Genomic DNA, 15841 nt, shown 5'->3' with positions numbered 1-15841 from the left:
TTAATGCTCAGAGTCTTGTTCCGAGGCTTGAAGCGTAGAAGGAGCCGAAGTCTTTGGCACCGATTTAGGTGCAAATGCCTTTGGTGGCACCTTTGGTGGAAGAGTGTAAATAAGCTTGGTTGATGACTTGAGGAGTGTCAACCTCTTTCGGAGCCGATGGCGTGGGAGCCGCCGACAAAGTCTGGTCTCGAATCCTTTTCAGGGAGTCGGTGACTTGTTTAGTGAAGGAGGCGGAGGGTGTCGAAGCCGACGTTCGGTGGCGTCTGAGTCCCTCGGTGTCGACGGTATTTGCGTCGACGATTCTTCAGCTGCAACGTGGCGCGGCTCCGTTGTAGGCTTTGGCACCGATGCTGCATTTCCGACATCTTTGTGCCGATGCGTAGTGGCTGCGGCCTTCGGGTCGTGGCCTGTAGTCGATTTATGTTTGACGGGGCGTTTAGTTGACGGCGCCGTAGGAGCGTCTGAAGGCGTGTGAACAGACTTCGACGTCCGTGCCGGAGCAACAGAGGCCGACTCTTGATGGACAGCCTTCTTGGAGGACGGCCTTCTTGGAGGAGGAGTCCTTGTGCACCTTCTGCGGCGCTGTTGGCTCGATAACCTTATTCGACTTCTGTGGACCGGAGGTGGACGGAGTCGATGAAGGAGCAGGCTTTGATATTTTTTGTGGGACGTCGGCCATCTTAGATGTTGTCGAGTCCGTTAGTTTCAGTTTCGTTTTCTGCTGGACGTCGGCCATTTTAGGTGCTGTCGAATCCGCTGGTTTCGGGTTTGCCTGGACGTCGGCCATCTTGGGTGTTGTAGAAACCGAAGGTTTCGGTTTCGATACGGTGGATGGCGGCTCCGCTTGAGTGTCCGTGGCCGGGCTATAATGCGGGGCCGGGGATAGCGGTGCAGGGTCGTGGGTAAGGCCGAGTGGCGATCCCGTGACCTGAGCCTGTGTAATATAGACATCGGGGCATAGCTCTTCCCCTGAGCTATCTTTCACGGCCCCAAAAACTTCTTCGTCGTCCCCTACCTCCTCGACGTATTTAATGTCCTGGTCCTGTCTTTCGACCTGTTCCTCGGGATCGGACTGGACCTCCGTCGACGGTGGCGAAATTTGGAGGTGATGGCTACCGCCTTCCTCCGCAGGGCCGTCGAATATGTTGTCGGGTGCCGGTGTCGCTCGCTGGGCCTCGAGGCGCGCCACGCGCCGATGCTTGAGCGTCTTCTTCGACCTGAATTTTGAGCAGGCCATGCAGTCGTCTTCGTTGTGGTCCGGTGACAGGCATTTATTACAGACCGGATGCACATCGATGTGTGGATATTTGGATCCACAGACGGGGCAGAACTTAAACGGGCTCCGCTCCATGTTAAGGTCGTCGTGTCTTGCTGCGACGAGAGGGCCTCGAAGTGCGAAGAGTAACTATACTCCGTAGATTTCCGGCTCAGAGAGTCGGACGACGCTCGAGACCGTGCGCAAACAATACCGACGCTGGTAACGAAGGCCTTTTGGCCTTAAGAACAAAGTTTATCGGTTCCGACACAGAGACGTCGAGAACCACATCCGAACCCAATGGCGGATGGAGCCGATGCCCATGCGCACTGTAGTCCAGGGGAGGAGCCACCTATCTCGTGATACTTCGAAGACTCTTCCAGGACAACAATGTGCAATCATCCGGACCCAACACTAGGCGGCGATCTATGCACTAGATATGAATTTAGCAGCCCACATGCCTCGAACTCTTGGGACACCCTTCTGTCCATTAAAACAATCCCTTCATCGATTAGGGCATTAGTGCGAACAATAAAATCGTCCAGGGTGCCAGTCAGCTTTTTTGCTCCCCCAGCGGCCATACTTCTGGTCTCTCGACAATTCATACCGGACCTTAATGCTACACACTGATATAGCAGTTAAATGGGTCAACACTATGTTATGTTAGCCAACCCTTAGTCAATAAAAAATAAGCAACAGTGACAGGGAAAATCAGAATACACCCCAGTTAGGATAAATGTATATAGGGGGCAAACAGCTTACGGTTCAGATGTCCAATAGTCCAATAGTCAGTGGGTTATAGGAAATCGAGCAGGGTGTATGGCCCAGGCCAGGTTCCTCAGGGCCACAGAGGGCCCGCCCTTTGCCCCGCGCTGTGTCCCGCTCGCGTCCCGCTGCGCGGAGGGGGTGATGGTGTGTTATGCGCCTCCGGGCGCCTGTTGCGGCGTCACTGGGAGCGCCCCCGCAAAGGCTCCTGGGGGTTGAAGTCCCCCCCCGCTCGGCAGCCGCTCTGGTGGAGAAAGGCGGCGGGGACTCGGCTCCTGGTCTCGTTTTAGTATCGTTCCCCGGTCCTGGCAGCACGGACACAGTGGCAAGAAATGTGTGGCAAGTTTAAAATGTTGCGTTTGGGCTCCCACAGCGCTCCAGGAGCGCTGCTGTTTTATGCGCCTCCGGGCGCCTGTTGCGGCGTCACTGGGAGCGCCCCCGCAAAGGCTCCTGGGGGTTGAAGTCCCCCCCGCTCGGCCCCCAGCGGAGATTCTAACTACAGCCTTGAAGGTTTTGGATAGGATATTCTTTGAGTCATCGAACCACTTCCACTGAATTAGCACCCCCATTTTTTTTTTCAGGAAATCTTTCTTCTCAACCTTTTGCACCCTCTGTTAGGCATCTTTTTTGGCAGTGATGGTTCTGCCGTCTCCGAAGGCTTGCTTTTCCCTTTTGTACTCTGCAGCGATTAGACCATCGATTTTTGGGGGCCTTTGGTTCTAGGCTGACCTTCAGTTAACGTTTTAACAGACACTGCAAAAAAGTATCCTCAGATTTTATGCTCCAAGCATTTGTGCTTTTAGCGGTCTTTTCGGCATCTCTTGCCACTTTCTCCGGTTTGTTTTTTCTCTGCATTAGTGTCCCTCAGTGGTGCTGCAGGTTATGCTTGCAGTTCCTTCCACCACACTGTTGCAGCCAAGTGCTTGAGCATCTAGGGGATCTGACCAACTGCAGGGACACCACCATGACTCACAACCAACGATTCAAGACTTCTCCAAACAAAAGGAGTACTGCATCTCGCATGCTTTACTAGGACCCTTCAAAGGGTAGAGGAGTTGGCCTAACAGCTAGGGCGCTCGACCTCGGACCTGGGGATCTGGGTCTCGGTAACAACGCCAAAACCTCCTGTGATTCTGGGCAAATCACTTAATCTCCCCGTGCCTAAAATGTCCGTCCTCATGTAACGTAACTGGTGCTATGTAAAGCACTCTGATACCTGATTCGGGTCTAGTTCAAGCTATATAAAACTCTGCAAAAAAAAAAGCATAAGGAACAAATGGACGGAATGCTGAACAATGCAAACATTCACAAGAACATGGGTTTAATCCATCGGAAGAAGGGTCAAGACTAACTTGCATATGGCTGGGTTTAAAGTGGATTTGCATGGGAGAGCAAAAAAAAATTGATATAGGCCCAGAGATTGTATTGGGGTGAATGTGTGACATTGTTCAACATTTTGTCCAATTATTTGTTTTTTCATTGGTCACTGACCCTTCAGCATAATGCCTCTTATGCAAATATTGGGAGAAGGCCACAAAAAAAAAAAAAAGCCCATACTGGTCTGGTATTCCTTCGCTAAAGAAATAACATTTGAATAAAACGGAGTGCAATTTCCCTGCCATATCACATCCCTATGTTGTAATACAGCACACATCAAGTGCTCACGTATTTATAAGGGCTCATATGAGCTAATGAGTCCTTAACTCATGGGAATTCCAGGCAACACATTAGCTTGGTATGGGTACTGAAAAAAAACGATCCTTTTGTATAGCGCACATTCAGCGATCACATTTCAATCCCCCTCATATGTGGTAATAAAAAAGGACGCTCAGTGAAAAAGTACTTGGCTAGGATCACAATTTGGTTAAGCAGCAAGCTGGGATTGATCCCAGATTTTGGGTTTACACTGCAGTTTGGCAACTGGATAAGGACAAAGCAGTACCTGCCATTTAAGGCTATGGATACTGCAGTCTTGGAAGAGACTGAATAGTATTGTGATAAGAATGTACCCTGTGGCTTTATACTGCAGATTCTTTTTTATTAGGGCATAAACTGAAATAGGGTGCAGTAAAAAATGCAATTTTGCGCTGCAAAATTTCCTAATGTATGCCGCAATATCTGGGGGAGTTGGGGGTATGGAGACCAGTTAGCCCTACTCATGACTGTTAGGAGACAGTCTCCCCTCCCCATTGCTCAACACCAGTTGAGTTGTAACAAATGCAGGGCACACCACAGCAACTTTCAATACCAACACGTTTCTCACAAGTGAGGAGTCCTCAGTGAAAGTAAAAATCTATGGAAGCAAGTTACGAGAGCCACTCACACCAGTCACTTCTCCAAGAAGCACAAAGAAACCAGATGAAAAGGGATTAAAATTCACTTTACTAAATACATTACCATCACATCTCACCGCCGGTTGGTTACTTTACATCTTTTATCCCAATGCAAAAGATTTACATGGAACAAGGCTTAGACAGTCATGGTTACTGTTGCATTGAGTTCAATCAGCTTGGGATACAGTATATTTCCAAGAACGACCTTACTAATTGCCAGACAATGAACAGATACAACACATTATCAAAAGGAACCATATTTAACAGATGTCCGAGAAGACACTACACTAGCCCCAAAAAAAAACTCCAGAGGCCAACATGTATGTAAATTTAAAAAAAATACTAAAACCCCTTTATGTTAACTGCATGATGGGGTAAAGTGGGCTTTAAATGAGCCACAAGATGTGAATAAGACAAAAGGCAAACTAAACCAAAAGCCCCTTTTCAGGGGCAGTTATTTGAGGGGCACGGCATCAAACAAAAAACAGCACTGCTTCAGAAGAGAAAGGAAGCCACTGCTTGGAATGATAAAGGCATTGGGAGAGGACTTGTTCCAGGCAATACCAGAATATCAGCTTTGCACAGATGAACACAACGCAATAAGCCATTCTATTTAAATTAAAAAAACACATCGAGTGAAATATGAGAGCTGTTCAGGACAGCACCAGCTTTGTCCACAAAATAGACGTGAAATATCACTCTAATAGTAAGGGCCCTCCGAAAAACTGGGGAGAAGGAGAGGAGTCTAATATCTACGACGCTTATTGGGCCCAAAATCTCCACCAGGAGCTCCTCTGCTGAAACCAGGCGGCTGCTGGCCTGCTGCCAGAGCACCTGCAAGTCCTTCCATGGCACTGTTCTGGCTAAAGCGTTCTGCAGGGGGTGGCGTCTGGAGAAAGAAAGAAACGTTGGTCAGGCAACTCCTTCAGTATGCTGCGTCATACTAGTTAACTTATACCAGTTCACTTAAATCCCCAAGCATGCCACATCTTACCTCAGAATAATCTGCACACAACAAAAATTTTGACGAGGAGACAGGTTCTTATTTGATCAATATCAGAAATTTCTACAAGTGCAATTACTGCAAATGCTGCTGGGAGACCCATGTGTATGACTACTACACGATTAAGACATGATTGGTCACAGCACATGCTGCACAGAGAAGGTAATATTCAGGATCTCCCACATTCGGTTGGAAAGCTAAGCCTCCCTCCCACCAACATGAGGGCTCAGAAAGTGAAACATTTGTTGCCCTCATGTTGGGTTATTTTACAGAAGAAAATTAAACAACTATGTTCCACAGACCCTACACCTTTGTTATAATCCCCTAAAGCTGTTTCTTACCCTATAGTAATGGTTGTGTTCCTGACCAACACGTCTTATTGTTGTTGTGTTCTAACAGCTTGTATTGCTTTTAACAAAATCTATAAAGTATAAAAAAACAAAAAGGGCAAATTAAAACAGTCTCTCCAAATAGGGAGCAGCTGCCCACCTGTCTGCCCCAAATTTTATGATACTACGGTGAAAATTAATGTGTACCATTTAATTGTTCTAGCTCCAAGTGTGAAGCCACCCCCACCCAACCACTCATCCTACTCTCCCGAACAGGCAGCCAATAAAGGCTCACATAATTCCAACAATAAACTCACTAGCACCCAAAAAGTAAAGAACTAGCAGCAAGCCACTGTAATGCGGTCTACATTACCATTCCCATGGCAGATCCCTCGGGCATTAGTGCTTGAGTTGCGGCTGCAGTGGGGGTCACTGTCCCCGCTGTTGCACTCGGTGGAACACTTGGAGCACTTCCCATCGAGCCACGGTTGTTCATCCCCATTGCACCTAGGACAAGAAAAAGAAAATTACACCCACACTTACAAGACCGTCCTCTGCAAAGATTCTCTTTACAGTGCCTACAGCTGAAAGAACAAACTAAGTAAAAGTCTGTAAAAATGCCACTGTGTCCTCAATCATTCTTCCTACTCGCTATTGGGATACTGTGGAAGGACAGATATAGGAGAACAGTTACAGAATATGCCCAGACACCAAATGCTGACCATTAGCCCACCACCTTACAGCAAAATAGTTCTACAGTCAGTAAGGTTTAGTTGGTCTCTTCTGTAAACCACACATCAAGACATGGATAAAAAATCCTTGACAGTGATTTGAACACCTTGTACATAGGATCTTTGAGATGGGCAGACAAACACCAATCTTCACTGTTACATAGGACAGTGGGGAATTTTTTAGCCATAGCACTAGGAACTTGAAATTTAAACTTGGCTTCATGACTGGGCTGAAGTATGCTGCTTGTAAACTGTTCTGGGCAGGTACCTGTAGAAAAGAGCCCTTTTTGACATGTCATTCCTACTTCTTGCTCACGGGTACTGATGCTGTTGATTTGTAAGTGCACCGGGACTCGAAAACTAACCAGTCTCCTGCCACAGCCATACTTTAATTGCAACTCAATTGGCAAAGAGTTTAGCACCCTGGTAAATAGTACCTATGGTATTCAGGGCAGGGGTACTAAAGGTTTCTATAGTATGTATTATGCCACCCAGAGGGACCACAAAATAGGTACGATTCCTCCTAATCACTCCAACCACGCAGTCACCCATCATTAATGAATGGATGAAGCACCCAACAGCCTTCAACTGCCAACCACAAGTTATGGACTTTAAGATCATTGGAGGGGGGGGGAAGCTCTCGAAAAGATCCTCAACATGCAGAAGCACATTAGTCCAGCCACTAAAGGAGCAAACTACCAAATGAACATCTTAAGAAAATTAAGACTTCCTCCCATGCAACGACAGTCTGACGCCCAAGCCCTAGTGATTCGCAGGTTGGACTTTGGAAGTGCTACTCTGTGGCAAACCCAGACCCAAGACCGCTCCATTAACGGCCTCCCTCGATTCTGTTGCAAAGCTTATTATAGAACCCACCACATCACCCGATTTGAAATGCCACGGACACCCCTCAAGCTGCCGTCTTGATTTAAACCTAGGAGTTACGTTTCAAAGAGGTCGACAGCAAAGTGTTGATGTCAACAGCCATTTCAGTCTCAGTTTAACAGTATTTCCTCTAAAACACTAGATTTGTATTCATGGTGAAATGCTTTATGAAATCTTTTCTGGGACGGATTTGAGGCCCAGGAGGAACAACGCCTTTGAATACTCAGCAGATCCCCCCTACTGGTGTCTGTGCTGGCACTTGTGCTTAGCCATTATCACATCTCAGTTCTCTGCTCAGAAGCCCAGTGTTCAATTGCTAGTGTTGTCGATTGCCAAAATAGCTCATTTCTGAGCCCAACAGCAGGGGATAAAAAAAAACTTTGGCGAACACACATTTGACGTGTTTCCAGGCAATCTCCATTTACTTAGAGCGAAGTTAGAGTTGCCACCTTTGACACAAAAATTAGGCCATCTGTTCAGATTTCATGATTCTGCAATGGCTCAGATATGGTTAAGTATAATTTTATATGAACTCCTCCAATTATTCTAATCCTGGCTTATTGGTGTTAAATCAGTACACGGTCATCAGGGCAGCTGTGGAATACATTTTATTCCAAAAATCTGTTTAAAGCTTGTACTGTTAGCAGTAAAAAATAGTGAGTAGACCTAGCTAAAAATAAGTATTTTGTTTTTTCATCTACAGTAACTGCATATGAAATAAAACACAGAATAAGAAATAAAGTAAACTTAAACTATTGGATGGGAAATTAACTTTCACATTATGAAAACTTAATTGGTTAATGCAATCGCTGCAGCAGTCGGTGACCAGAGCAGTCACAGAACTGAACGCTGCTTGGCACCATGCAGAATAGGGACCTGTGTATTTAGTGCAATGAGGTCCCAACAAATAAAGTACCACTGGAATTATGCAGCAGAAAGTCAAATATTGTGGCAGGGTTGATTAAATTATGTAACACAATGCAGCACTTTGTGATAGTATCTTGTAATTTTTAACACTGTCTTGGGATAGATTGCTCCTAATAAGTATTAGTTTGGCACAAATATAGCATTAAGCAACAGAAAGGTGACAAAACAATTTTTGCAAAGGGCCTTCCACTGTTCTGCAGCATGTGTCGCTGCAGTCATTAACTTTTGAACTGTGAGTAAGAAATATTCAAATCTACAAATTATAGCAGCTTTGTGGCAAATACATAATTATGCAATAAAGTGCCCCAGCCGCACAATCGATAAATTGAAGTGGCATGAAGTAGAAGCTAGGCTGCCACAATTATTTAGTTTGATAGTAAAACAAAGTGCATTCCAAGAATACATATTAGTAAGGCTAAGAAAACTGGTTCCTCAACCGCAGTTCCCCAGTATAGATATCTTTCATAGATTTACATGCTTGAAAAATTCTTTGTCGAAGTGGCAGTCCCACGGTAAAGCAATATGTATCACTATCATAGGCTATACTGACAATGAACAGTAAGCTCTGAAGACTTTTCTGCCTTCTTCAAGCTAAAGACCGACAATATAAGAAGTGATCTCCTCAATGATGTAAGCCGATACTCCAGCCCCATCAGCATAACACTCAACCTAAAAACAACGCGGCATGGTCGTCCTTCGACACCTACTCTGAAGAATCAATTCACAAACTGCTCGGCTCCTTGAAGCCCTCTAATCACCTCACAGACCCCCTACCTGCCAATGCTGTAAAAGACTTCACCCCTTCTGCTCCTCCCACTCTGGACTAAAATCATTAACGGCTCCCTTCAACAAGGACTCATCCCAGACTCCCTCAAGGTAGGGCAAGTCATGCCTATACTCAAGAAACCAACAACTGACCCGGCCGACCTAAACAATTACCGCCCTATCACCAATATCCCAACCTTGGCCAAACTGCTAGAAAAATGCGTACAACTCCAACTGACAAAACACATTGATCAGTTTGACCTCCTCAACACTCCTCATTTAGGATTCCGAGCAAAACCCAGCACGGAAACGGCTATGACACACATAATTGATGACGCCCTCCAAATCATTGATCGCAATGATTCCTGCCTCATCTTTCTTGATCTCTCCTCAGCATTTGATACGGTCAAACATGAGAACCTACTGGAGTTAATGCAAGAATGGGTTTATCCGGGACTGTCCTCAAATGGTTCACCTCCTTCCTACATAACCGGTCTCAAAAGTTCAAGATCAACAACGTGTTGTCCTCATCTGTGCCCGTAACACTAGGCGTCCCTCAAGGATCTTCCCTATCCCCCACATTGTTCAACCTCGTCATGGAACCCCTCACCACCTTGCTTTAAGCATCGAATGTACACTTCCATATGTACGCCGATGACACTCTTTACCTCAAGCTACAATCCACGGAAGACATCAAACTTCTGAACTCCACATTAAGAGACACCCAATCATGTTCGGATAACCATTGCATTGATGTTGCTAGGGATGGGTCAAGAGGTTTCCAAGGGGGCAGCTTATACAAGTTCAGATATTTGTTTGTAGCAATGGCTGTAGCTCGTGTATGTATAGCTGGCGACTGGCTTTGCCAGGAACCTCCAAGATTGGAGGTGTGGAGGGCCAAGTTATACAGAATTGCAAGTTTGGAATTTAGTCTATATTCATTGAAGGGGGCAAAAAAACGCAAATTGGGTCTTATGATCTGGGAACAATTTTTGACTCATTTGAATAATTGATGATTTATTTTTTGTAATACAAAGATTGATGTATATGGAATAATAACTGTAGTAGTAATGCAGTAATGCACTATACCAGCAACACTTGTTTAATTAATGTTAAAATGACCTACAGCTATGTCTTTTAGGGCTAATTTTTTTCTTTTTTTTGATGGGGAAGTTTCATGATATGACCCAGTGTGATAGGCGGATTAAATATATGATTACTGTGTAAAAACCATATAAGGAAAGTATTTATTGCTAAATGTCTACCATGTTTTGGAAGTGTGGAACTAAAATAAATAAAATAAAATTTTTTTTAAAAAAGAGACCCAATCATGGCTGGCCGATTATCACCTCAAACTAAATGCTCTGAAAACTGAGTTCCTTCTGATCTCACCTCCTGCGAAAAACGCCATCACCCAAACCTGGCTCAATCATCTAACTGCACTCAATGTCCAGCCCACCATCGTGGACTCCGCAAAATCCCTAGGCATCACACTTGACTCCGATCTCAACATGCAGCAGCACATTAGCAAAGCAACTAATTTCCAAATCAACACACTGAGGAAACTCAAACCCTTCCTCCCACCCAAGGACTTCCAAACTGCTGTACAAGCCCTAGTCATCCCCCGCATAGATTACGGAATTGTGGCTCTCAGCAGGCTCCCCCTATCAACAACGGCACCACTAAGAGCCTCCCTGAACGCTGCCGCGAGACTCCTCACTGGCTCAAGAAAACACTCGCATATATCCAGACTTAAAATCCCTGAACTGGCTGCCTTTTGAAGCCAGAGTACAGCTGAAAATTGCCTGTATGACACTCGGCCATACACCACAAGTCACCCTACTACCTCACTCAAAAGCAGACTATATCAGGAGGCTCGAGATCCAATAGAAGCACAAAAAACTCCTCCTGAAACCTAGAAGATTCCGGAAGGAAAAAACATACAAACGCTCCTTCTCAGGATTGGCACCCAGGATCTGGAATTCACTCCCGCCTGAAACCAGGCTTATCCTCTCCACTGCATTCTTTAAGAAAGAGGTAAAAGCCATCCTTATGGCTAAGTTCACCTGAACACTTTTGTTACTGGATCAAATACATTGCACGGCTCTGTATTTTTGATTGCCTATTGTTATTGTTATTTTTAATTTATACCGCGCTCAATCACCTACAGGCCTCTAAGCGCATGGGACTAGATGGTAAACAACAACTTAGACAGTACAGAAGTCTCCACTTAACCTGAAGTGGCTCAGAGGGCTCTCCTGAATAGTAGCGTTTTCAACCCCTTTCTGAAGCGTAGGAGGTTTCCTTCCTTACGTAATAGCTCAGGTAGTGTGTTCCATAGATGAGGAACCAGCACCGAGAACGCTCTTCCTCCCTTGGTGGTAAGTTTGTAACGGGGGCACACCAGTAGCTGAGAATTTGAGGATCTGAGAGCTCTCTTTGGGCTGTACACTGCTAGACGATCTTTAATGTATGCTGGCGCCATGCCGTAGATGGCTTTATGGGCAATGCACATATTTTTAAATTCCACTCGCTCCTTAATAGGGAGCCAGTGGAGACTCTGCAGCAGGGGGGATGCTCTAGTACGTCTTGGCAGCCTGAAAATAAGACGAGCAGCATCGTTCATCACCACCTGTAGCCTGTTTGTCAGGGTTTGTGGTAGGCCAAGGTAGAGGGCATTTCCATAATCTATGCGTGAGATTACAGTAGCTGTGACGATGGAACGTAGCATAGATTGGGAAATGATAGGCACTAGTTTCCGCAGCTGTCGAATAATATTAGTGCAGCTACCCACTACAGCGGAGATTTGGTTGACCATAGTGAGGTCACAGTCCAGTTTGATTCCCAAACTCTTCACAACCAGGCTGGGTTTTGGAGCTGGACCCAGCTCTGCGGGCCAGTAGAGGTCACCCCATGGTGAGGTGGTAGATGAAATCACCAGGACCTCAGTCTTGTCTGGGTTGACTTTTAAGAGGTTTCCTGTCATCCACTGGACCGTGTGTCTCAAAATGTTCTGAGTGTGGAGTTGGGCGGTGTTTGTATTATCAACACTCAGCAGCAACTGCGTGTCGTCTGCGTAGTTGTATACTGTGCAGCCCATACTCGCCAAGGAGGCAATCAGCGGCTGTAGATATAAATTAAACAGCAGTGGGGATAAGGCCGAGCCCTGGGGCACCCCACATTCTAACTCCCACTACGGAGATTTGTTCTCCCAGTTGTATTCTTTGTGTCCTTCCTGACAGAAAGGACTGCAACCAACTAAAAACCAGGCCCTTGATACCAAAGTCACCCAGCCTTTCCAATAGTAGCGCATGGCTGACGGTATCGAACGCCGCTGAAAGGTCTAATAAAATCAGGGCGCTCGGTTTTTTTCCGTCAGCCAGGCCTCTCAGTTCGTCCAGCACCGAGAGCATCACCAACTCGGTGCTGTGATGTGCTCGGAACCCTGCTTGTCGTTCATGAAGCAGGGAGTTGGACTCCAAGTACATAGACAGGGTTTTTAGTACATGTTGTTCCAGTACTTTTGAGAGGAATGGTAACTGGGAGATCGGCCTGTAATTTTTTAGTATTGCGGGGTCTGCACCAGGTTTCTTCAGCAGCGGTCTAACACGCGCTTCCTTGAAGTCTGTCGGTAATTGTCCTGTTTCCAAGGATCTATTTAGGAGAGAGATGACATGCTCCTCCAATAGAGGGCGGGCTGCCTGAAAGACTCTAGGTGGACACGGGTCCGCTAGGGATCCAGACTTAATTCTGCCCATCAACTGCTGCAGACTCAAGCTGTCAATCTCTGGAAACAGTGTGATGGAACAGTCAGTTTGAGTTCGGGGGCCAATGGATGTGGGCATCCCGTTTGGCATCCCACTTTTTATGTCTTGGATGATGGTTTTTACTTTCTCCAGAAAATATTCCTGGAAGGAATTGCAGTTTATGGAGGACTGAACACTGTCCGACTTTTTAGTCAGCTCCGACAGGATCTTAAAAGTCTCTTTCTGCACGTTGGCTGCCATACTTAAGCGGGATTCGTAGTACTCAGCTTTGGCCAGCGTAATATGTTTTTTGTATGCAGTCAAGGAAGTTCGATAGAGGTTTCTAGCTAAGTCATGTTTAGTTTTCCTCCATCCTCTTTCTAAGGCTCTTAGTTTCTTTTTGTGGTCCCTCAGAGCTGGCGTGAACCAAGGGGCATCCTTACCCGGGCCTTTTAACACCTTCATTTCCATTGGTGCTATCTGGTCAATAGCTGATATCAGACAATGCGTTAAATCCGCGTATTGCTGATCCAGAGAGTGATCTAGGCTCAGGAGACAGTCTCTTGGCGGGAATACCTTGGACAGGGTCCTCAGATCGACCTCTGCCCATTTACGGGTTTGTCTAGCCGCCAATGTTGGTCTAATTGTTTGGCCCTTAATACGTATCTCACAAGAGATTAGATGGTGGTCGGACCAAATACATGGGGCTACTTCCTCCAGTGTTAAGGAGGGATCTGTAGTCCACACCAGGTCAAGAGTGTGACCTTTGATGTGCGTGGGGACCTGCACAATTTGTTTAAAATTTAATGCTGACATCAAAGTGTCCAAATGACGCATAGGGGCATCCCAGTGGGGATTATCCCAGTGCAAATTAAAATTTCCAGTGACTACAATTTTCGTATAGCGAGAGCAAAGGTCTGATATAATGGGGGCAAATAGGTCCTGGAAGGTTGGGGTTGCATTGGGAGGGCGGTAAACCGCTAACACCACCCAACATAGGCTATTTACTGTAATTTTCACCCCAAGCAAATCAGCCAGGTCAACAGTCTCAAATAGTAAAATTTCTACTGACAGCGTTTTTTTAAAAATCACCGCTACCCCTCCTCCCCGTGTGCTTCCTGGTCGATTTTGCCAAAAAGCATCATAACCATTACTTGATTGCTTTCTTACCTTGCAACTCACTTACTACCGATTATATTGCTTTTAAGAGTGTGTATAATCACCCCCCCCTTGTTGCCCCTAACCTCTTACTGTAAAGCGCTCTGATATCTGCAAAGATCTTGTTCGCGCTATATAAAACTTTGAAAAATACATTCGAAAAAAGAACACTTGAACTACAACCAATCACTGACAGCACCCTCTAGAACACTTAAGAGGCAGTCTCAGACTTTCATTTACAAGTGGAAATAAATCAGGAGTAGGTGGGTCGCATGTGGCTATGGAAGAAAGCAATACTGGAGAGAACTGCAGTTAAAGGTTACTTATTTCCTTCTCCTGTATTTCTTTAATGGATTCACATGCTTGAATCAGAATAGCAAGCAGTTATTGTAGGTTACTATTTTACTAATGTAAGTACCATATGCGGATGGTGGATATCAGTAATACATGTTTATAAGTCTATATAGACATAACTGAGTAAGTACTGTGATAAAACAGTCATTCAGCATACAATCTACATCAGTATAAACCTATAGTTGCAAAGGCTCATCTGAGTTGGAACGCATGAAGTTGACATCGCCTGCTTATGGCTGCATGACTGTGCTAATTCCTGGCAGTAGTGCTTCAGACAGGTGAGCGCACTTCCATGTTGCAGCAGAACATCTCTAGTGGGATGCCTGCAAAAAGAGCAGCTGAAGTGGACACAGCGCTCCTTCACTGGAGTGGTTTGCCAGCTTTGTAGTGGCAAATCTGAATGGTGGCAGAAATCTCTTGCGATGGTTTCTTTCGAGACTATGGTATCCAGTTGAGATGGTCCACAAAACACCAACAGGTGATCAGTTTTCCAAGCGGTTAAGTACCATGTAGATCAAATTTAAGACCTCTTTTAATGTGCAGTGTATGGAGAAACCTTTCAGCTGGTGATCACGGATTTGGGCAAAAATGACATACTACGATAGGTTCATGGAGGTGAAATTGTGATAGAACAAACCAAAATTTCATCCCAGGGTTCCGAGAAGCACATATTCAGTGAAACGAAAGAAATGTTCCTGTGTTGCGAGAGCCTGTAGCTCACCAACTCTTCTAGTGTAAGCGAGAGTTTAAAGTAAAGAAAGCTTAGACGTGAGAAATATCAGGTCTGCCTTGGGAATGGGATCAAATTGAAGTTTCACAAGTTGAGAACAGGATGGAGATGCCATTCTGGGGAGGGAAAAGTTTGTACCAAGGGAGGCTCTGAATAACTCCTTCATGAATGGTTTGATTATTCTCGTGGAGGAGAGAGAGTAGTGTGCAGAGCGCATGCACCTTGAGACTGCGGCGTGGTGAACCTTGACAGATGCATGCACCAATCTTAATCTAGCAAGCAACAGAAGGAAAAGCTGAATGTGCTCAGGTGATTCCTCAAATTGATGCAGGTTGGATTGTTGACACCATGAACAGAATCTCTTCCATTTTAGCTTTCAGGTCTTCTTGGCTTCCACTCGGGCTTTGAATAGAATGTTCCTACAATCCTGAGGGATAAGACAACTCGTAAAATTCAGGAGCCAAGCATACAAGTGGAGAGGCTGGTTTCAGGTGTAGGACTGGCCTTTGTTCCCCATGATCCATGTATGCGTTGATGGCAGGCTAATGGATTGGACTCAGACAGCAGTGGAAGCTCTGTAAACCAATGGTGCCTGGGTAACTGAGCGATCAGGATGAGGAGTCGTGTTCTATATTCATCTTCCTGAGAACTCTGTATGAAATGGGATGGGGAGAATGCGTAAGCATAAAACCCAGATCACTTCAAGAGGGCATTAGCCCACGACCCTGGGAATAGGTACCAACTGGCATTTGGTGTTATCTGTTGGCAAGAGATCCAATGCTGGTTTTCCCCACAGTGAGAACGTTACCAGCTCTGGTTGATCCAGTTCCCACTCGTAGAACTGCCTTCGGCTCTGCTCA

At 45.7% G+C, this 15841-nt stretch overlaps 1 protein-coding gene across 2 annotated transcripts in view; it reads right to left on the bottom strand.

Moving 5' to 3' along the window:
- Positions 1-4381: 4381 nt before the first annotated feature.
- NONO (non-POU domain containing octamer binding) overlaps positions 4382-15841 on the bottom strand; it is a 36423-nt gene continuing 24963 nt past the window's right edge. The window contains exons 11-13 of one of the 2 annotated variants that reach the window (XM_078640232.1): positions 6059-6192; positions 5698-5777; positions 4382-5242 (exon numbers count right to left, since the gene is read on the bottom strand). In XM_078640232.1, the coding sequence (XP_078496358.1) occupies positions 5733-5777; positions 6059-6192 (179 nt within the window). In that variant the 3' untranslated portion in view covers positions 4382-5242; positions 5698-5732. The remainder of the gene's footprint in view (positions 5243-5697; positions 5778-6058; positions 6193-15841) is intronic. The other variant, XM_078640231.1, reaches the window with a different exon arrangement.

Source organism: Lissotriton helveticus, chromosome 4_2 (genome assembly GCF_964261635.1).
Source record: "Lissotriton helveticus chromosome 4_2, aLisHel1.1, whole genome shotgun sequence".
Lineage (NCBI taxonomy): Eukaryota > Metazoa > Chordata > Amphibia > Caudata > Salamandridae > Lissotriton > Lissotriton helveticus.
This window is presented reverse-complemented; position numbering and strand designations above follow the sequence as displayed.